Source organism: Symphalangus syndactylus, chromosome X, assembly GCF_028878055.3.
Source record: "Symphalangus syndactylus isolate Jambi chromosome X, NHGRI_mSymSyn1-v2.1_pri, whole genome shotgun sequence".
Lineage (NCBI taxonomy): Eukaryota > Metazoa > Chordata > Mammalia > Primates > Hylobatidae > Symphalangus > Symphalangus syndactylus.
This window is the reverse complement of record NC_072447.2, coordinates 34,102,471-34,124,814: the sequence shown is the minus strand read 5'-3', so window position 1 is coordinate 34,124,814 and position 22,344 is coordinate 34,102,471. Positions and strand designations below refer to the sequence as shown.

The 22,344-nt window shown below is 44.0% G+C and overlaps 1 protein-coding gene across 9 annotated transcripts in view; it reads left to right on the top strand.

Annotated features, from left to right (window-relative positions):
- The window catches only part of MAP7D2 (MAP7 domain containing 2), a 111,811-nt gene extending 100,863 nt beyond the window's left edge, over nt 1-10,948 (top strand). For all 9 annotated transcript variants that reach the window (XM_055267835.2, XM_055267839.2, XM_055267838.2 and 6 more), the window contains 7 exons: nt 1,490-1,757; nt 2,505-2,609; nt 4,214-4,270; nt 4,707-4,785; nt 5,304-5,490; nt 6,784-7,059; nt 9,407-10,948. In XM_055267835.2, coding sequence (XP_055123810.1) covers nt 1,490-1,757; nt 2,505-2,609; nt 4,214-4,270; nt 4,707-4,785; nt 5,304-5,490; nt 6,784-7,033 — 946 coding nt within the window. In that variant the 3' untranslated portion in view covers nt 7,034-7,059; nt 9,407-10,948. The remainder of the gene's footprint in view (nt 1-1,489; nt 1,758-2,504; nt 2,610-4,213; nt 4,271-4,706; nt 4,786-5,303; nt 5,491-6,783; nt 7,060-9,406) is intronic.
- The last annotated feature ends 11,396 nt before the right edge of the window (nt 10,949-22,344 follow it).

Here is a 22,344-nt window from a genome sequence, read left to right as displayed (position 1 = left end):
TTTAGATACATCTTGTTATCAACACATCCATTTTGGATAATCCTGTGTTGGACATACTTAGTATTTCATTGAGGAATCTAAGAAAATGGGAGTTTCTTTCTGATAGGTTCTATAATGCTCCTCTCCAGAATATCTGTTAATAATTTGAGTTGTTTCACAATGCTTTATAGGCATTGTAACCTAATTTAGTGTTATCACGTATTGTTACAGTCTCAGGCTAATATATTTAAGTATTTCTTTATCTTTCTTTTAAAATATTTCTTTGAATGAATAAACAAAATATTTCCTTTGGTCATACATAGGCTATTAGCCTGCACAAGTTCTGAAGCTGACCATTAGGATGGATGGATGCTCTTTTTAAGTCTTGACCTTTTTATAACAAATAACAGCACCCCAGTAAGTCATTGGCACATGCTTCCAAATGAAGGTAATTTCTAAAAGACATACAGATTTATAGGTGTACTTTAAAGGACATTGGGGCTTGGAGAGAGGATTCATTTTAAATTGCAAAACAAACTAACATTTGAGAACCTTGTAGGGCCAGGCATTTTCATTCTCACAGTAAAGCCATAGAACAATAGTATAGCTTTTCCCACTTTTTAAATGGGCATCAAGAACATTGAGTGACTTTCCAGGTGTCACACAGTGAGTGGCATAATCAGAGTACAATTTGAGTCGTGCTCATACATCACATTGCCAGTGATTACCCAAGGAAAGTGACATACATGTGAGGAGGAGGAACATTAGAAAGGTTGAAACAAGCTCTTGGACTTTACAGAATTTTCCCTTACTGCTTCAGGCTCTTTATCACTACACCATGAACCATTCATCTGACTGTGGATGAAAATGTCTAAATGCCACTTAATTTTCATATAGCAAAGAAAGCTAAAATAGATTTCTAAAGATTGCCAAAATAAATGGAAATAGATGTTTTAATTTATTAAATGTCAAGTTTCTGTTGAGCATTTTCTTCCATTTGCTGCTTCAGAAGTCACATACCAATTAGAACCAAATTGGTATGACTTTTTGAGTTCATAGTCACTGCTCTTAAATTGCTGACTGGCACATTTGTGGCCATTGAGACACTTCCCATTTTTCCTAGCTTTCATTGGTTTTAAATATTTATTCTGCTTAGGTTTTAAAAGAATTGTCATTCAATAAGAATGATGGCTTGGCTTTCTCTGTCACCGTGGTCATTTGTTCATTGACTGAGGAGCATCTGTTTTCAATACAGTATGCGTTACACATCAACACATCATTCATTGCTGTATTACAGAATTTAAAGTCAAGCCTGGTTAATATTTTTTTGGTAAATATATGGACCAGAGTGGATTTCCAGGAAGGATGAATCATGTTATTAAATGAATGCTCGTTGAAAGGTATGTGTGTGTGTTACCATGTGGAGCATTATTCTCGGCTGTCAGCACAGTTCTCTGGCAGTTTGCTTTTTGAGCATGTCATCTTCTAACAACAGTTGTATTCTCAAAAGGCTGGAGAGAGAGGAATTGAAAAGAAAGGCAGAGGAGGAAAGGCTTCGCCTAGAAGAGGAAGCCCGAAAGCAGGAAGAAGAAAGGAAGCGGCAGGAAGAGGAAAAGAAAAAACAGGAAGAGGAAAAGAAAAAACAGGAAGAGGCAGAGAAAAGAACGGCAGGCGAGAAGGCCAAGCGGAAGGCTGAGGAGGAGCTGTTGTTGAAAGAAAAGCAAGAACAAGAAAAGCAAGAACAAGAAAAGCAAGAGAAAGCCATGATTGAAAAGCAGGTACTGTATGAGTCCTCAGATGGACTTTACTTGTTTTTTAAGGACCTTGATAGTAGGTACAATTAGTTAAATTTCAATGACTCCTAATATTTACTTGAAGTTTTTTCTTAAACTGTCTGGGCTGGTTATTAAATATAAGTTGGGGCAGTTGCAGTGAAGTTGGTAATGTTTGCCATCTGTCAGTTTGGGTTTCCCCAAAGGCAAACCCTGGGATAAGAATTTGGGTGCCAGCAGTTTTTTTGCAAGCGAATCCCAGGAAGCTGGTAGAGGAATAGGAGAAAAGCCAACGTAAGTGCATTGATGCATGTGTTGCTGTGGGTGACTGGAACACAGTCCCATTGGGAACCTCTGAGAGACTATGGATCATGCTTTAGAATTGTCCAGCTGAGGGATGAGGAAACTGAACTACTTATCTACCACATCCTGCCCTTCACTGTAGTAGAAGGTCACTCCCTGGGGAATTAACTCTCTGATCTGGCCACATGCACACTTCATGGCCCAAGCCTGCCCACAGACACAGCAAAGCCTTGGCCATGTGTGAGAACTGTCTGCAGGTGATTTGCATGGTGAGCCAGGGGTATATGAATGAGGTCCAACCATGTTTGCTGTGTCATACACATTGAATATTGGAGCAGCATCCACTTTAGGGCAGATGATGAGATGAAGGAACATGTGCAAAGCCAGGGAATTACCACACTGTTTTCTTAGCTTATTAAAGCTTTGCCTTGATTTACCTGTTTCTGTTAGAAAGAAGCAGCAGAAGCAAAGGCCCGGGAGGTAGCTGAACAGATGCGTCTCGAGAGAGAACAGATTATGCTGCAGATTGAGCAGGAGAGACTGGAGAGAAAGAAGGTAAGGGCTGAGGGATCAGGAAGACTTAGGGTAAGTGAACAGGAAGTAAATCCAGTTCTCTTCTGCAGTGATTGGATAGAATGATCCTAGGATTGTCAGTTAGGTCAAGTTCATTGATACCACTGTTCAAATCTTCTATGTCTTTATTAGTTTTTTGCCATCTCATTCTATCAGTTATTGAGAAAGATTGTTAAAAATTCCATCTGCGGCCAGGCATGGTGGCTCACACCTGTAATCCCAGCACTTAGGGAGGCAGAGGCAGGAGGATCACTTGAGCCCAGAAGTTCCAGACCAGCCTGAGTAATACAGTGAAACCCTGTCTCTACTAAAAATACAAAAAATAGCTGGGTGTGATGGCATGTGTCTGTAGTCCCAGCTACATAGGAGGCTGAGGTGGGAAAATGACCTGAATTCGGGAAGTTAAGCCTGCAGTGAGCTGAGATCATGCCACTGCACTCCAGCCTGGGGAACAGGAGTGAGACCCTGTCTCAAGTAATAGAAAAAAGAATAACTTCATCTGTGATTATGGATTTGCCCATTTTTCCTTTCAGTTCTGTCAGGTTTTGTTTTATATATATTTATCGTGATATGCCTTTGTCTCTAGTGGTATTTCTTGTCTTAAAGTCTACTTTGACAGCCCCCCCGCCTTTTATTTTTTTGAGACAGAGTCTCACTCTATTGCCCATGCTGGAGTGCAGTGGCGCAATCTCGGCTCACCACAACCTCCGCCTCCCAGGTTCAAGCGATTCTCCTGCCTCAGCCTCCCAACTAGCTGGGATTACAGGCGCACACCACCACACCTGGCTAATTTTTGCATTTTTAGTAGAGATGGGATTTCACCATGTTGGCCAGGCTGGTCTCGAACTCCTGGACTCAAGGGATCCTCCTGCCTCGGCCTTCCAAAGTGCTGGGATTATAGACGTGAGCCACTGTGCTTGGCCTGACAGCCCTTTTATGATTAGTGTCTGTATGTCAAGTCTTTTTCACCCTTCTACTTAAAACTTCTGTGTGTTTTTATAAGTAAAGAGCATATAGCCAGGAATTGTTATTTTAATTCTGTTTGACAGTCTTTCTCTTTGTCTTTTAATTGGAGTGTTTAGTCCATTTACACTAACTATACTTATAGGTAAAGTTGGGTTTAAGGAGACTGATTATAAAGGAGTATTCTCATGGTGTCCTAGGCCCAACCTGGGCTTTGTATTGCTATAGGCCTGGGACCCAGGAGACCAGCCTGTGGCCTTCTCTCCTGAGATGCACCTCAGCCTCAGCCTCACTTTCTGTAGGGTGGTCCTCTTTAATGGCAGGTGGTAATTTGTTGATTTATATGGAGCCTAAGAAGAAGAAGGAGAAATATGGGATATAAATTGAATATTGATTCTAGATACGTACTAGTTAACTTCTCAAGCATTTGACCTTGTCCATGGGGCCAGAGGTGTATATCTCCAAAACCAGTGGAAAACCTTTCTATACTTGTTATCCTCTTCTGACATTTGCCTTTTACAAGTTTTCTGAGAAATGTGATGTTGCATGTAAACCAAGCTACTTATATGTTTTTGGTCTTATAGTCCTCTTACTTGATTTTGTTTTTTGTTTTTTGTTTTTAGAGAATAGATGAAATCATGAAGAGAACAAGGAAAAGTGATGTGTCTCCACAAGTGAAGGTAGGAATTCAAATGACCATTTTAATAGTTGATGTACTAAGTAGAAAAGAACAGCAGAACACACTCAGTGAAATTGTAGGCCTTGGAGACGATTAGACAGAAAAAAATGCAGTTTTCCTGCTTTGTTCCTGGCTAGGTTAAGGAGGGTTAGGTACCTGAAAAGAAAGAGGGACTTCAGAGATGGGATGGGTAAAAGATTTCCTTAGAGTAATGGGGGGTGGGATGAAGAGAGAGGCATAGTAGTCCATGAATAAAAAAGAGAATCCTGACATAAAAATACATAAGAATAAGGGAAACACAGCTGAAGATTTAAAGAATTACCACAGAATAGGCAGATGGTCCAGGCTCAAAATATCATCGGATGCTTTTAAAAAGCACTTTTTTTCTGTGTGATGTCAGTCTTCCCTCATTTCATTCACCTTCCATTTGTTTTCAGAAAGAAGACCCCAAAGTGGGGGTCCAGCCTGCTGTGTGTGTGGAAAAGAAGACAAAACCAGTTGTCCCCAACAAAATGGGTGAGTGTGACATCTGGTTCTTGGGTTCTTCCTTTTAGTGGCAAAAGCTCGTAAGACTTGGTGCAGGGTAAACAGACCCATGGATCCCAAGAGGGTGACTGCTGGCAGGGGCCTGTGCAGTTTCCCTCCCCTGGGAATGTGTCTCCAGCACAGGGACTCTCAGCTCCACTTGGGAACCCACTGGGTTCCTTGGTTACTCCCATAATCCCAGCATAGGAGGCAGTCTGGCTGCTGGCTCACAGTGCTTTCCAGGGAGCTTCACTGCTGGTCAGGTTTTATTACTATTAGGACCTGACTCTGCTCTTCTCCAGAGGTTCTGCACAGACACTGATAATGTGATTTGTCTTCTCTTCCCCTGTGTGAAGGTGATTATATGGGGTTATTTGTGGCTCTTTCCACAAAAGATGCTGCAGTATCAGTGAAGCAGAGCATTAAATTAATTGCCTTGATCTATGTTTCTCTGTTACTTTATTTAGACATTTTATGATTAACACAAGGGACTTTGTGTTCTCGATCAGAAATCAATGGATTGAACACCTGCCAGGAAGTTAATGGTGTGGATCACGCTGCCCCAGAAACTTATCCCCAAGACATTTTCTCTAATGGGCTTAAGCCAGCTGGGGGACTCATTCATCTGGATGCCCTTGATGGGAAATCAAATAGTCTGGATGATTCAACTGAAGAAGTTCAGTCTATGGATGTGAGGTATATTCATTTCTTTTGCATTTAAGCCTCATCACTTCTCTAAACACTACCCTTTCTTTTAGTTGGTTTCTTCGTCTTTTATACAACCAAATCACCTAAAGCAGGTTTGATTGACATTACAGGAAAGCTCTCAGTGGTATAATATTCTAGTGTCTTGCGTCAGGTTCCCTAGAAGCAGAGCCTGGAACAGAGTTTCTAGCGCATGTGATTTGTTAGAGGAAAGCTCTTGGGAGTTTTTCAGGAGAAAGGGAAAGGAGGGAATTCGCTAAGCAAGGATGCCTTCTCAGCTGACCCCATGGGAGCTCTGGAAGATGAATTTCCACCAGAGACAGTTCCTCTGAGCTTCTGCAGTTCTGGTTTTTCTAGATTCTTCTCTAAGATCTCACAAGGAAGAAAAAGAAGAACCTGGCAGCAGCTTTACTCTGGCTGTTAAGAGATTCCTGGTGACAGGCCCTCAGCCCACCACTCTTCAGAGCCTGGATTTGTTCCTTTGCTAGGCCTTACAGCTGGAACAATTATGAAACTCCACCTTCCATCTCTAGGGAGAGGAAGAGAGAGAGAGAAAGAAAACCAGGCTTGGCTGGGCTGGAGCTGGATAAGTCAGAGTGGATTGGAAGCCTCACTTTAGAGAGGAAGCAGAGAGTGAGATTGGCTTTGCCAGTGATTACGTGGGCTGTGGTGGGATCCTTTTATAATGGGCCCCCCAGCCTTAACTGAGCACTTCAGGCGTTTCCACGTGAACTCTTCTCAGCACGATCAGATTCATACTCACAGGAGGCCTGGCAGAGAGAAACAATTGTTCCCATTTTACTGGCGAAGAAACTGAGGCTGCAGGAAGGAAAAGTAATTCGCCCAAGGTGGCACTACTAGAAAGGCAGCACTGGGAGCCCCACTGTTAATTAGGGCTCTTCAACTTGCTTTGAACTTTTGGCATTGGCTTTCTCTCTGAATGTCCCATTTAGAAAGTTCTAGAATGCCTTGCTTCTTTGTAGTAGAATGCTGGTGCCTGTGGGTTTTTGTCCTTTCACCCTTTGGGCAATATGAGCTTGGCCATCACAGCCCTGCTCAATCTGCTTCCCTGTTCTCATACATGGGGCCTTGTGTCCACCATCTGTCTTTCTCAGATTTGAGCCCACTTGTATTTTTTACAATGTGTTACACAAAAACTCTGACTCTAAATCCTTCTTCTTTAGAAGAGTAGTATAACAAAATATTGCAAATAGAATTAATATACTGTGCCATGTTGTCTGTCTGTCTCTTTCTGCCTCTCTCTCTCTCGTTCATCTCTTCTAGTCCTGTTTCAAAAGAAGAGCTTATCTCTATCCCGGAATTTTCACCAGTGAGTGAAATGATTCCTGGAGTGTCTCTGGACCAAAATGGAACTGGTAATGCCCAAGCACTTCAAGATCTCTTAGATTTCACTGGTCCCCCCACGTTCCCCAAGAGATCCAGTGAAAATCTCAGCCTGGACGACTGTAACAAAAACCTTATCGAAGGATTTAACAGTCCTGGCCAAGAAACTCCTCTCAACACCTTCTGTTGACAAATACAGCATCCCTTTAATAAAAGGTACAGTCTTTTGATCATATTCTAACTTCATAACCCTTTAACTGGGGTTTGTGAAGATAGGATGTACATCACTCAGCCTCTTGGATGGTCAAATTTTATTTGAAAAATGCAAACGTGAATATATTATGGTATACTACAGCACACACAAGAATTGAGACAGATTTCAAGTAATTCATCTGCGAGCCTTCAGCGCCGAGCCGCCTTGTCCTAACCCTGCTATTTAGGGTGTGTAGATGGGAAGGTTGAGATCACTGGCTAAAGGTTTGACTACCAATCCAGCCTGAGTAGCTTTTTTAGGGGCAAGGAAAGAATACTCTAGTAGTGTTGCAAGGTGATGTGAGTAAGATGAATTTCCCCACCTCTAGTTTTGCTCAGTGACACCCCACATTCTATCTAGAATCATTCATATACAGGGCCACATGATTTGCTATTCTCTTGACCCATTCTGGATTCTTCCAAAGCAGACAGCTCTTCTTGGATCATACCTGAGGGAGAGAGAACTGCAGTTTTTGTGTCTTGAAGGTTTTTTCCCCACCTTTGGCCTTTTTTTATTTTTGCCAAAGTGCATCCAGAAGCTATTCTCATTTGAGCAAGAATGTCTATGAGTTATATATACTCTGTAGTAAGGTATACTTAGTTACATATACCTCATATTTGATTTACTTCAGTTTGGGGCTTGTTTTTGAATAAGGAAAACATAATTAGAGTCTGTCAACAAACCCTTTAATAATTTAACAATTCCAATTGCTCCTCCCACTTCAGATTCTGTTTTTGTTTTCAAGAGAAGGGCTCTCACTCTCTTGTCCAGGCTGGTGTGCAGTGGCGCAATCACAGCTCACTGAAACTTCAAACTGCTGGGCTCAGGAGATCCCCTTGCCTCAGCCTCCTGAGTAGTTGGGTCATAGGCACATGCCACCAGGCCCAGCTAATTTTTTTTAGTTTTTGTAGAGGTTGCGTCTTGCTATGTTGCCCAGCTGGTCTTGAACCCCTGGCCTCAAGTGATCCTCTCTCCTTGGCCTCCCAAGCACTGGGATTACAGCCATGAGCTACCATGCCTTGCATCCATTTTAGATTTTTTTTTTTTTTTTGGAGATGGAGTCTCACTCTGTCGCCCAGGCTGGAGTGCAGTGGCACGATCTCCACTCACAGCCACTTCTACCTCCCAGGTTCAAGCCATTCTCCTGCCTCAGCCTCCCGAGTAGCTGGGGCTACAGATGCACGCCGCCATGCCCGACTAATTTTTTGTATTAGTAGAGACGGGGTTTCACCGTGTTGCCCAAGCTGGTCTCGAACTCCTGAGCTCAGGCAATCCACCCGCTCGGCCTCCCAAAGTGCTGGGATTACAGGCGTGAGCCACCGCGCCTGGCCATTTTAGATTCTTAAAAGCATTTTTATATTCTCGGCATTTTCTCAGTCACTTTATTTTTTATACTTCACTCCCATAACAAATTCACTGGCCAAAATAACTTAGTCCAATGTTTTTATTTTTCAAATGAGGAAACAAGTTGGAGAGGCTACAGAGCTAAGGTCACTGTGTTTTTTGTATACTTGTTTCTACCTGACCTCAGCTCTTGCCTATAATACAAGTTGGAGAGCCCATTTCTCTTGGTTCTTGGTGTGTGGTGGGTCACTTTTAGAGTAAACTGTTATCACTGGTTTGGAAAAGCAGCTGCCTTCTTGGACACTTAAAACACTAAATCACCTGAGCATTTTATTTCCCTGACAGTTACGTGGCTTAATATTTATTAAGAGGTTTTTTGTGTTTTTAATATACTTTAAAATTAGTTTCCCTTCAGTTCACTTACCTCACTATACAGTAAGGAACAGAGAATCCACAAAATTTATTAGAGTATTCATATGTCCTCAAATTTATTTCTTACATCTCTAAAAGAAATGCAAAACCCCGTCCAAAAAGAAAAATGTCAAATTATTTTATTCACACTGCTTGTATATTTTTAATTATGATTGGGTCTAGTTCTCAAATTCTTCTCTACCAAAAGTGGTACCACCCCCACCAGGAGACGTTTGGACATATGTTGATGGTTTTTGTTGCCAGAGTGGCTGGGGGCATTTGAAAGACAAAGCTTGAGACATTAAACATCTGCAGGTTTTAGAAAAGTTCCATACAAGGAAAATTTGACCCATCTAAAAGAATAGTCCTGTGTAAAATACTGTATCACTTCTGTTGAGAAATACTGTATAAGCCCAGGAGGAAAATATAATTGCCAAGAAGGTAGAAAGTGCCACAGTGTGTTGTGATCGTTTCAGTGAGAGAATAGTGCTACAAACTGCAGAATACTTGGTTTTCCCTTTGATCTCATCTGGTTTTGTTTCTGAATTGACACAGGTGTTTGGAGAACCCATAAAGCTGCTGATAGTCAAATCCGAGCTACTAGCCGCCTGAAGAAGCTTCTGTCACCCTTACCGCTGGATCCCAAATTATTAGCTCGGAATGTAACTGTATTCCTAGGTAGTATGTCAAACACTGGCCACTCTTGGTAGAAACCTTGAAACTTTCACCTTGTTGGGCTTTAGCAAAGTTTCCATTTACAGTTCTGTTTATGAGCTTCAGCTACTGATAAAGCACTTCCTGAACTTCTCTATTATCATAGTGACCCTCTGAATAACCTGAGTGACTGGCTCGGCAATTCGCTTTATAACCATTCTTATTCCCAAAGTTGGAGCACATAAACATTTAGATGTCTTTTCCTGTAAAATATTCTAGACATTTACCTAAACTCTAGTTAAACATATACTCAACTTGCACTGTATATCTCCCTGTCTTTTTTGAGACAGAGAAGAAATTCAGGAGGTTCCCCATCTCCAGAGTTTCTCTGTTGGAAGGCAGTATCAAGAAGCCTTTAAACAATTCTTGTTAAGCTTTGCCACCTGCAAAAACGCATTGCCCCACATTATTCTTTTGGGGTTAAAGTAGTAAGTTTGGTTGAGGAAGAAGTCAAAACAGTCAGTAATGATTTCTGTTCTCTTATGCATATTCGTGTATACATGGGCAACTGAATCTAGCAAGGACTCTTTCGTGTCACACCTTAAAATCTTCACGCTGTAGTCACTCCAGACCATGGAGTGGCTTTCCAGCTGAATGAATCCTATGTCTCGTGTGCAGGTGGTTGGTTTTCAATGTTCTTGCTAATTTTTTTTTCTATTGGATCTTGGGAGTTTTCTTTGTTTGCCCCCGTGTTTGCCCAGCTTTAATAAAACCAGGCGCAAACAAAAACCATAGCATTCTGAAACAATAGGAGGCCCACATTGGACCCAGTATATCACTTGAATGGACTTCAACATTAAGAAAAAATCTGAATGGGGAAAAATGACACTAGAATGTATACTCCACACATTTTATGCCATATAATGGTGTGTTTTCTTAATTTTGTTTCTTGTGGCGAAATGTGGCTTTCAAATTAAAATGACCTTTTCTTCTTTGAAACTTTTTGTTTTGACTTGTATAATTAAGGGTTTGGAAAGATTCATAATTCTGAGAGAGGTTTGCAACCAGGAGATACAAAGAAGTCTCAGTAGTAATCTTGTTCATGTGCTTTTACAGCCAGCTACATTTAAGAATGTATTAGTTACAGAAATTGTATGTCTGTGTATGTGTCTCTACTCAATAAAGTACATGCCTCCACATAATGCGGTGCTGTCCATCTCGGCAAATACTGGCCAAGTCCCTTTATGACAGGCACACAGAAACCATAGCATGGTCTGGCTTTCAAAAAATGCCTCTCATCTTTCCTAGAACCTTATTTTGCTAAATGTCTGTTTTCTTGTGATTTGTTGTACCTCACAGCACCATGGTGACCGTGGTGATGCCTCTTTTGCATGATATGTACATTGTGTTTAATGTGAAATACATTTTCATTGAAGAGTCTGATGACTTGCTAGCATTTTATTTTTTCTGTAAGCTCAGTGTGCTGAAACCAAACCAGGCTTTAAAAAACCTGTGTAGAAGAAAACCAAAAAATCCTGTGTGGGTGTCCTTTCCCTGTCAAAGTCATTAAAAATTTCTTTGTTGCCAGTGCCAAGTGGAGTCAACTGCGTAAAGCTTATTAAGTGATGACTGTCACTAGAGCACAGTGGACTTCTGAGTATAGTAAAAAGTTGTTCTTTCATTTTTTTTTTTTTTTGGAGAGACAAGGTCTCACCATGTTGCTGAAGCTGGTCTCCTAAGCTCAAGTGATCAGTCCTCCTGCCTCGGCTTCCCAAAGTTCTGGAATTATAGGCATGAGCCACCACACCCAGCCAAGTTCCTGTACTTTCATACCACTGGTGCGAGGGCTTTCTAGCTAAGATACAGTTAACCTTACCATAATCTATGATAACATTGCACATAGCAATTTGGCATTTAAATAAAATTATAATGGGAATGTTGACCCTTATTTTCAGGTAAGTTGAAACCCAGACCAGTTTTTTTTTTGTATCTAACTCACAGGCTTTCCACTGCCTGGAGACAGTACCAGGCCAGACCAGAAGCCAGGTGGGCAGGACTGGAATTAGAGACCCCTGTGGTAATTTCTGGGCTGCCATCTCTGAAGCTGAGGGCCCAGTCATTGGTGCTTCCCCAGTTCTGCTGACAAAGCCTCTGGTCAGGGCACAGGAGCAGACACTATTTCCATATGCAGACCTCTGGGAGGAGCATTAGAAATAGCTTATGTCATCGTGAGCTCTGGCCATAGGGCCTACATCGGTGGCCAGTCATTCCTAAGAACAGTTTCTTGTTTGTGAACATTGCAAATTTTTTCTTAGTGTGTACAGGTTTCCTATTAGATGCTTTTGCTAATTTAGAAAGCAAATGTAAAGAACTAATTCATCTCGGGAGGTATACCCATTACACTGGGGCACAGCACAGGGTGACCTCCATACCCATTCCTCAGCATTGTTCAGAAAGCACAATTATGGGCCAGGTGCAGTGGCTCACACCTGTAATACCAGCACTTTGGGAGGCCGAGGCAGGAGGATCACTTGAGGCCAGGAGTTCGAGACCAGCCTGGGCAACAAAGCAAGACCTCTGTTCTCTACAAAATAAATTTTAAAAACTTAGCTGGGCATGGTGGCACACACCTGTAATCCCAGCTACTTGAGAGTCTAAGGCAGGAGGATCACTTGAGCCCAGGAGCTCAAGGTTGCAGTGAGCTATGATCACACCACTGCACTCCAGCCTGGACAATGGAGCAAGACCCTGTCTCTTTTTAAAAAGCACAATTATGTAAGAAAATGAAGCAAGAACTCTCAGAAATGAGAAGCTTCACAAATGGTCTTTTTTCTGGGAACCCATGAAAAACTCTTAGAATGATTTCACAAGGAGGCCAACTATCAAAGAAAAATTAATAGTTTTTTTTTGGCGGGGGGGCGTAGGGGCACAGGGCCACGCTGGAGCACAGTGGCACGATTATAGCTCACTGCAGCCTTGAACTCCTGGGCTCAAGTGATTCTCCTGCACCAGCCTCCTGAGTAGCTAGGAATATAGGCGTGCACCACCATGCCCAGTTAATTTCTTTTACATTTTTATGTAGAGACGAGGTCTCACTATGTTGCCCAGGCTGGTCTTCAACTGGGCTCAAGCAATCCTCCCGCCTTGGCCTCCCGAAGTGCTGAGATTACAGGTGTGCACCACTAGGCCTGGCCAGACGAGTCTTTTTCTTACATATCAGCAATAAACTGGAAATAGGTTCCAACAAAAACCATAAATTTCATAGAAATAAAAACTAGCTAAAATGAGAAGAATATTAGAATTGAAGTGAATGGAAAGACACGCCATGCCCCTGAATGGGAAATCCTATGCATATGAAGAAGGCTCATCCTATAGGCAGCACTCACATTGGTTCCAGTTAATGAGATTTCATTTCAGCAACTTGAAAAATAGAATTGTAGGGGCCGGGCGCGGTGGCTCACGCCTGTAATCCCTGCACTTTGGGAGGCTGGGGCGGGTGGATCACGAGGTCAGGAGATCGAGCCCATCCTGGCTAACATGGTGAAAACCCGTCTCTACTAAAAATACAAAAAATTAGCCGGGCGTGGTGGTGGGTGCCTGTAGTCCCAGCTACTCAGGCAGCTGAGGCAGGAGAATGGCATGAACCCGGGAGGCGGAGCTGGCAGTGGACCAAGATAGCACCAATGCACTCCAGCTGGGGTGACAGAGCGAGACTCCATCTCAAAAAAAAAAATAATAATAGAATTGTACAGTTGATTTTAAAAGCTGAACACAAAGCTAAGAAACCTAGGAATTTTTAAAGAAGAATTCCCCCCAACAAATAGTAAAATACATGATAAAACTTCCATAACTGAAATGGTATTCTGATAGAGAAATACAATTTGGAATAGCTATAGACATCAGAAATACCCAAGATCGGTAAGAATTGAATGCATGATGGGGCTGGGCATGGGCCATTGTACTTGTGGAGAGGTAGTAGGTATCCTGAGTGTCAACTTTGAGGTTTTTTTGTTTTTTGGGTTTTTTTTCTGAGACAGTGTCTCACTCTGTCCCTGAGGCTGGGGTGCAGTGGCGTGCTCTTGCCTCACTGCAACCTCCTTCTCAGGTTCAAGCGATTCTCCTGCTTCAGCCTCCCAAGTAGCTGGGATTATAGGCGCCCACCACCATGCCCGGCTAATTTTTGTATTTTTACTAGAGACGGTTTCACCATGTTGGCCAGGCTGGTCTCGAACCTCTGACCTCAAGTGATCTGCCCGCCTTGGCCTCCCAAAGTGCTGGGATTACAGGCGTGAACCACTGTGCTTGGCTCTCAACTGAGTTTAGAATCTCTGATGTGGTAGGGACAGGGGCCCAGAAGTCACAGTGAGGAAATGATAAAGACAGCAAAGGGATCCAAGGTGAGGGTACCACTCATGGGTCAATGTTTAAGTCAGGGACGAAATTTAGATGCAAGGCTTGGGAGCATCCTATAAAGATCCTGAGCTGCCAGGCACCCCTGGGATGTGTCAGGCTCTCAGGAACTGGGGAGCAGCAGGCCTCTGCTTGCCTTGCTTTAGGCTTCTGCAGCAGTGGGCCATGACAGCATGTACTGAGTTGCTTCAAAAATTTCATGCTTTGGCCAGGCACGGTGGCTCACGCCTGTAATCCCAGCACTTTGGGAGGCTGAGGCGGGCGGATCACGAGGTCAGGAGATCGAGACCATCCTGGCTAACACGGTGGAACCCTGTCTCTACTAAAAATACAAAAAAATTAGCCAGGCGTAGTGGTGGGCACCTGTAGTCCCAGCTACTCAGGAGGCTGAGGCAGGAGAATGGCGTGAACCCAGGAGGCGGAGCTTGCAGTGAGCCGAGATCGCGCCACTGCACTCCAGCCTGGGTGACAGAGCGAGACTCCGTCTCAAAAAAAAAAAAAAAAAAATTCACGCTTTGAGGTAGGTGTGGGACGGTAACTTCCCCAAGGACACACACAGCTGGAACTTGGCACAGCTGGCTGTGACTCCAGGGCCCCAGCTTTATTTTTTATATATATATTTAAAGATACGTATTTTTTAATAGAGACACATTCTCCCTATGTTGCCCAGACTAGTCTCGAACTCCTGAGCTCAGGCGATTCTCCCGCCTTGGCCTCCCAAAGTGCTGGGGTTACAGGCACGAACCACTGCACCCGACTTCCAGGACCCCAGCTTTAGTACCCCCAGGGGAAGTTGACAGGTTTTTCTGCCCCGCAGAGCAGCAACACTGTTTTGCTAGGGGATAGGCAGGGCAAAAAAAAAAGTCTTGCTAGAGCAAGCACTTATAAAAGGAGTAGCAAAGGGCCAGGACCCTCATGGAAACTCCTAGTTCTGAAGGTGCTTTAAAATACATATTGAGGCCGGGCGCGGTGGCTCACGCCTGTAATCCCAGCACTTTGGGAGGCCGAGGCGGGTGGATCATCTGAGGTCAGGAGTTCAAGACCAGCCTGACCAATATGGTGAAAGCCCATCTCTACTAAAAATACAAAAATTAGCTGGGCGTGGTGGCGGGCGCCCGTAGTCCCAGCTACTCGGGAGGCTAAGACAGGAGAATTGCTCGAACCTGGGAGGTGGAGGTTTCAGTGAGTCAAGATCGTGCCACTGCACTCCAGCACTCCAGGCTGGATGAGACTCCGTCTCAAAATTAGATATAGATTAGATAGATAGATATAGATATATTATTAAATATATTGACATTATTAAAATTTATCTTAAGTATAGAATACAGTGGTCTTTAGTCACAGAGTTGTGCAACCATCACTACTAATTCTAGAACATTTTTACCTGAGTGCTTTTTCAAGGGTTTGTCATCCATTCATCTACTCAAAGCAGCAAAGCTTGGTTTTATCAGCCATTAGTTCAAGTTCTCATTGTACCTGAAAGCAAGAGCATGGGGTTCGAAGATAGCATTCTTCTTTGAAGCAGTCACTTCCCCATCTTACCCCTTCAATAGGCCAAATTAGGACGTTTATGTCACAATGAGTGTGGGCTGTTTTGTGTTGTTCCACATTCGCTTCGTAAAGATGGGATCAAATGCCAAACACAGGCTCACCTCTCAGATGCCCAGCATGGGCTCCTAGGTTGATGAGGGACATGAATTGGGTGAAGCTATAATTTAAGACACTTTGAAAATTCTGAACCTTTGGAGGCATGCCTTTAACAATGACCATGGATTCGGGCATGGGGTGACTTACACTGTGACTCTACTTGCCCTTATGTTTCTGGGACAGATCCCCCACGTTAACCACCAGGGAGGGAGTGTTTCAGTGCCCCTTTTTTCCCCTGTAAGGTCCAAGCCAGGGTCCATGGCAATGGGCACTCATGGCACTGTGGAAAGAAATCACCTACTGCCCAGAGCCTGAGAGTCCCCTTGCAAAAGGCAGAGGGAGCTAAAAACCTGCAGGTGTTGCCCCTGGAGAATTCACCCCCTTCCCCTCCCTCCATGCTCTGCAGTAAATCAACAAGAACCTCCTCCTGAGGCTTCTATGCTGCAGTTAAATAATGCAACCATTCAACTGGCAACAAGGGACTGGGGCCGGGGGAGTGTCTAAAGCTGCCAGCCTTCTGGACTTCCAAGAAATGATGAAGGCAGGCTTTCCCCATCTCACCTTGTCTCAGGAAATGCAAGGAATAGAGTTCCAAGCAATTGAACCTTTGCGGAAAGCAACTTCTTTTTAGAATTAGAGCTAGCAGCAATTTGTTGGCTGTACTTATATTTTAGTTAAATTTTCCTAATAGCATGTGTAGGGTCATCTTGAAACAACAGGAAAGTCATCCACGCAGAACTAACAACTAGGACAGGGCTGTGCCACACACAGTAGACGTGCGTAAAGCTTGTTGGATTGAATTCAGTCATCACTGTGGGACCTGTAGGTTGTTCTAGGATAAACCGAATCTTCCTAGGCCCACTGGGAGGACAGAATAAATTCCATTTGTTCAGTGGACCTGGCCTTCTAAAGGATTCTCAGGGGCCTACTCTGTGGGTGACAGCCCTGGTAGCTGGTACAAGGTTCAAAATGGTAAGAACTTATTCAGAATGTGAAAGGCAAAAAGATAAGTGTGTACCCTTTCCAAGCCCTGATAGAGGGTTGTCTTCACAAGGCAGCCTCTGGGCCAGCTGGGTCTCGGAAGATGTTAGTTCGAGCAGCTCACCATGTGCTATGGGTTTGGACTCAGCCTCTGGAGTTGGAGGTTATGTCTATTTTTTCCTGTAGGACGCTAAAAAACGTTGTCTCTAACTGTGCCATCTTATTCCAGCATTCTTTTTTTCCTACTAGATACACGTGTGTGTGTATGTTACGTACATACATGTGTGCATAATAGTCCTCATCTCCGCCTTTGACTTGCTTTCTCATCCTGCTCCTCAAAGAGTTCAGTATATTTTTTGACATACGCTCGCTGTATATTAACATCAGAATCATGTTTTTAACCTTTGGGAAGTTATACTTTGACAAGTGAGGGTCCTTATATCCTCAGCAGGATTTGGGAAATCTGAAATAGCATACTAATGGCTTCAAAGGTTCATATTAAATGCTAGTGGAGTGGATATCATGGTGCGCCACCCAGATGGACCTCCCTTTTAGGACTGAGGTGTTCGTCCTTCCAGATGTCTCCTTCCAGATGCTGGAGGTACAGCCCCTGAAGCCTGTCGGTGGACTTCCTGTCTGGGAATCGCCCTTGGCTGAAGGAGGTTGCCTCGCTGAGGTTAAACCTCCTCCTGGGGCAGCCTGTATCTGATGACTGGATCAGTTCAGTGTACAAAGCCCCTTGCCTGGAGGTAGGACAACTCTGAGTTAGCCATGGCAGCTTCAGAGCTCCCTGTGGGGTCACCTGAGGGCTCTGCAGAGACTGCATTGCAGTCCAAGTTCTCCCTCCTGCTTCCTTCATGCCTCCCCACCCCAGCCACTCTGCATACATGCCCCGCATGCCAATTGGCCTGAGAGTTTCCCAAAGAACCCGTCCTGAGCCAGCTGGGCATTGTGCTAAGGCTTTTCATGTGCTGTCTCTCCTGACCTTCCAGACAACATTCCGAGAGAGGCATGGTTGTTACCATGCTCTTTTCACCATGAGGGACCCGAGACTCAGGCTAAGCCACTGGTCCGAGGTCACATGCAACCAGCAAGTACAGAGCTGGGCTTCCAACCCCAAGGTGTGCTTTGGAGCCTGCACTTGGCCTAGCTCACCACAGCCCAAAGTGCCTGCCCAGACAAATCAGACAGACCCAGCCCCTAGAGGCTCTTGCTAGTCTACACACCTTCTAGCTTTATTTGCAAGTTTCCCAATCAATCTCCTCAACCAGCTTCCCTCACCAGGAATTGTTGCTGACTTTGAAAATCCTTGCGAATCTTCTGCTGAGGGCATTTCATCCATCTTTGTATCGCTCATGCAAGCAGAATATGTGCACCTTCCACCTGGGAGCACAGTTGCTAGGAGATTTTTTTTTCCCTCATCCAGAAGGCAACCCATTTCATAACTGCTTATTTATGAAGCAACTACGAATGAGTGTTTACTCCATTCTAAGCATTTTGCTGGGGATGCGATGGAGCAGCGAACAAGACTAGAAAATGTCCCCATCCTTCTGGAGCTCGTAGTCTAGCAGTGAAGAGAGACAGCAGACAATTTTAAAAGTCATTATTTGCAGTTGTGATGGGTGTGAAGGTCAAGCCTGCTGTTACACATTTTCTTTTTCTTTTATTTCTTTCTTTTTTTTTTTTTTTTGAGATGGAGTCTTGTTCTGTTGCCCAGGCTGGAGTGCAGTGGCACAATCTCAGCTCACTGCAGCCTCTGCCCCCGAGGTTCAAGCAATTCTCCAGCCTCAGCCTCCCAAGTAGCTGGGATTACAGGTGTGAGCCACCACATCCAGCTAATTTTTGTATTTTTAGTAGAGACGGGTTTCACCATGTTGGCCAGGCTGGTCTCAAACTCCTGATCTCAGGTGATCCACCTGCCTTGGCCTCCCAAAGTGCTGGGATTACAGGAGTGAGTCACCATGCTCAGCCCACATTTTCATATCATTACAGTTTGTGATGATACATTGATTTGTGAGATTCTTTGATTAAGGTCTATCTCCCTCACTGTAAGTGTCATGACAGCAAGACTGTCATATTCCTATCACCCAACATAGATATTGAGTAAATATTTGTGAGTGAATAAACATAGTTGTTACTGAGAAACTCTATGAATTAAAATTATGGCCTCTGCCAGGCACAGTGGCTCACACCTGTAACCCCAGGACTTTGGGAAGCCAAGGCAGGTGGATCACTTGAGCCCAGGAGTTCAAGACCAGCCTGGGCAGCATAGTGGGACCTTTTCTCTACAAAAATTAAAATAACAGCCAGGCATGACGGTGCATGCCTATAGTCCCAGATACTTGGGAAGCTAAGGTAGTAGGATAGCTTGAGCTCAAGATACTTGGGAGGCTAAGGCAGGAAGTTAGTTGAAGGCTGCAGTGAGCTGTGATGGTGCCAATGTACTCCAGCCTGGGTAACAGAGGCCTTATCTCTAATATATTAATAAAAATATAATATAATTGTGGCCTTGGATCTGCATGTCTTTCTGCCAGACCCGCAGTCTATCACAAGATAAAGGTCCCAGGGACCTTACTTTTCATATTTGCTATTGAATCCCCAGCACCGAGAACAGCACCTGCCACACAGTGGACACACAATAAATCTTTGTTGAATGAATGATTTCTCTATTGAGAATAAATGTACCAGTTTGAGTGGTCCCAGTACATAGAGCAGAAAGCGGTTTCAATATTAAGGGTATTTATCACACATAATATATAACAAGCTCCAAAGGCAGCTCAGTGGTGTCAGGATTCGAAGGCAGCATCTCTTTGAGTGTCTTGGCTCTGAAGAAGGTCGCTGCAGCACCAGCATCCCAACTGCACACCATCATGGTCAAAGGCAAGAAGTCAGTGGCAGGCTGCTCCTTGTTACTGCTCCTTCCTTTAGCCAGGGAGGAAACCCTCTCCCAGAAGCCCCCAGCAGCAGATTTCTACTTCTCATTGGCCAGTACTAGGCCTTCCACCTACCCCTCAGCTCATCACCTGCCAAAGGGAGTGAGATTATCCCACGTTATTAGTTGAGGTAATGCTCGCTTCTGTAACAACCACAGCACACCCAAAATGCAGAATGGCTCAAATACTAGTTTTTTTCTTCCTTATGTGTAAGTCCCAAACAGATGTGCCTGATTACGACGCTCCTCTGAGTCATAAGTCAGAGACCAGGCTCTCTCCATCTTGTGGCCCCCTCATCTTCCAATTGTATCATGTTTTTCTGCATCAAGCTGACAGAACAGGGAAAGAGTATGGAGAAGACACATGACTTCTTAACCACCTGGGCCCCTAAGGGACATGTACTACTTCCTCTCACATTCCGTTAGTACTACTAGTCATGTGGCCCTACTTAGATGCAAGGGATGCTGGGAAGTATATTCCCTGGCTTGTTTGCTTCTTACCAGAGATATTGCTATTCTATGGAGGAGAGAACACACATAATTTGGTGGATAGTTAGTCATCTCTGCCATGCCATGATTGACTTAGACCAGAGCTGTTCAGTGGGAGTATCATGTGAGTCACTTTGTGTCATTTTTCCATTTTCTAGTAAGGGGCCTGGGGAGGGAAGGGTGGTAAATGTTTTGAATATATTATTGTAAAATCTACCACAGAGTCCATTATGTTCTCTTTCCCTACCAGTCCAAGGGAGAGTGGGAATTGGAGTGAAAAGTTAAGACAAGACTATGGGGTACCTAGTAAATATGGGGTTGAACAAAGTAAATTCGTCAGGCAAATGAAGTTTTGGAGAGATGAATGACTTTTGAATTGGTTTTGGGGTTGTGCGTGGACACAAAAGAGACCACGTATGGTAGGAAGGGATTTGGGGATAGTTTCTACAGTGGGAAGGCACTGGACTTTTTCTTTTCTTTTCTTTTCTTTTTTTCTGAGACAGAGCCTCACTCTGTCGCCCAGGCTGGTGCAGTGGCATAATCTCGGCTCACTGTAACCTCACCCTCCCGGGTTCAAGTGATTCTCCTGCCTCAGCCTCCAAAGTAGCTGGGATTACAGACGTGCGCCACCACACTCGGCTAATTTTTGTATTTTTAGTACAGACGGGGTTTCACCACGTTGGCCAGGCTGCTCTTATTTGTTTATTTCTTTGAGACAGGGTCTTGCTCTGTTGCCCAGGCTGGAGTGCAGTGGCACAATCTCAGATCACTACAAGTTCTGCCTCCCGGGCTCAGGTGATTCTCCCATCTCGGTCTCCCAAGTAGCTGGGACAACAGGTTCCTACCACCATGCCTGGCTAATTTTTTGTGTTTTCTTGTAGAGACGGTGTTTTGCCATGTTGTGCGGGCTGGTCTCAAACTCCTCCTTTTTGCCTTGCATTAATGTAGGTAGACTATCTCAAAATGTTTTTCAAAATAATTGCTGAGTTGTAAGACATTGTTTTAAAACCACAGATATTATATGTCTTTCAGAAGCACAGCCAAACCACTACACCTATTACATTACAAAAGAGTTCATCAGAAATAATTTATAGGACCAGAGGACTGACTGGTAGCAACCACCAAATTTTGTTTAGGAATTTGTCCTGCATCTCAGTAGGAAAACAGACATACAGGCGGTGACTAGAATGAGCAAAAAGAAACCTGCAGCATAAGCCTGTCTAAAAACATTTTCATCCAAACAATATAAATCATTTCTGTCTGCCCTCTGCTGTTGACAAAGCCATTTAAAAAGCAAAGGTAAAGAAAGGACAGCGTCCACAAAAAAATGCCTATATCATGGGATGGAAGACAAGGAGGAGGGAACAGGGCCAGCTAAGCATTATACATTAAATTTCATTAATAGCGTTAAGCCAGACAACAAAAGTCAGATCGTTAAGGCAAGGGAAAATGCACCTGGTTCTGCCAGTCCCGGGTTCTAAGCGCTAATGGAGATGCTGAAGTCACACCATCACCATACAAACTAGGGTCAATCTGGACAACAGTGTTTTCAAGGGTTGAGAAAGCTGTTTGTCCTACTACTTCACAATTTTCTTTTTCTCACATCAGCATTTAAAAAAGAAAGCCACACGGAAGGGTGGCGGGAGAACGTGCCAAGGCAGCCGATAGGTCTCCCCAGAAGCTGATGCTCTCCAAAAGATGACGATGGCAGTATGTACTTTGTCTAAGTCTGCATTGCAGCCTGAATTGCTCCTTTTAAAACTGTTTACATTTTTCTCTGGTTTAAGGATTTTAAAACTACCCTGAATTACAGCAAGCCTCTATGTCCACGTTCTGGTTTGCAGGGAGTACAAGCGATGCAGCAGTGGTTCTCAAGTTTGAGGGTGCGTCAGAGTCACCTGGAGACTTGCTGAAATGAAGTTTGCTGGGCCCTACTCCTAGAGTTAGTTTCTTTCTTTCTTTCTTTTTCTTTTCTTTCTTCTTTCTTCTTTCTCCTTCCTTCCTTCCTTTTTCTTTCTTTCTTTCTTTCGGAGTCTTGCTCTGTCATGCAGGCTGGAGTGCAGTGGTGCAATCTTGGCTCACTGCAACCTCTGCCCCCCAGGTTCAAGCAATTCTCCTGCCTCAGCCTCCTGAGTAGCTGGGATTACAGGTGCGAACCACCACGCCTGGCTAATTTTTGTGTTTTTAGTAGAGACAGGGTTTCCCCATGTTGGCCAGGCTGGTCTTGAACTCCTGACCTCGGAACATCCACCCACCTCAGCCTCCCAAAGTGCTTGGATTACAGTGAGCCACCATGCCCGGCCCTAGAGTTTCTGATTTGGTGGCCTGAAGCAGGAGCTTCACTATGTAGTGTATGGTCCCACCCTTGCTTGTTTTCTTC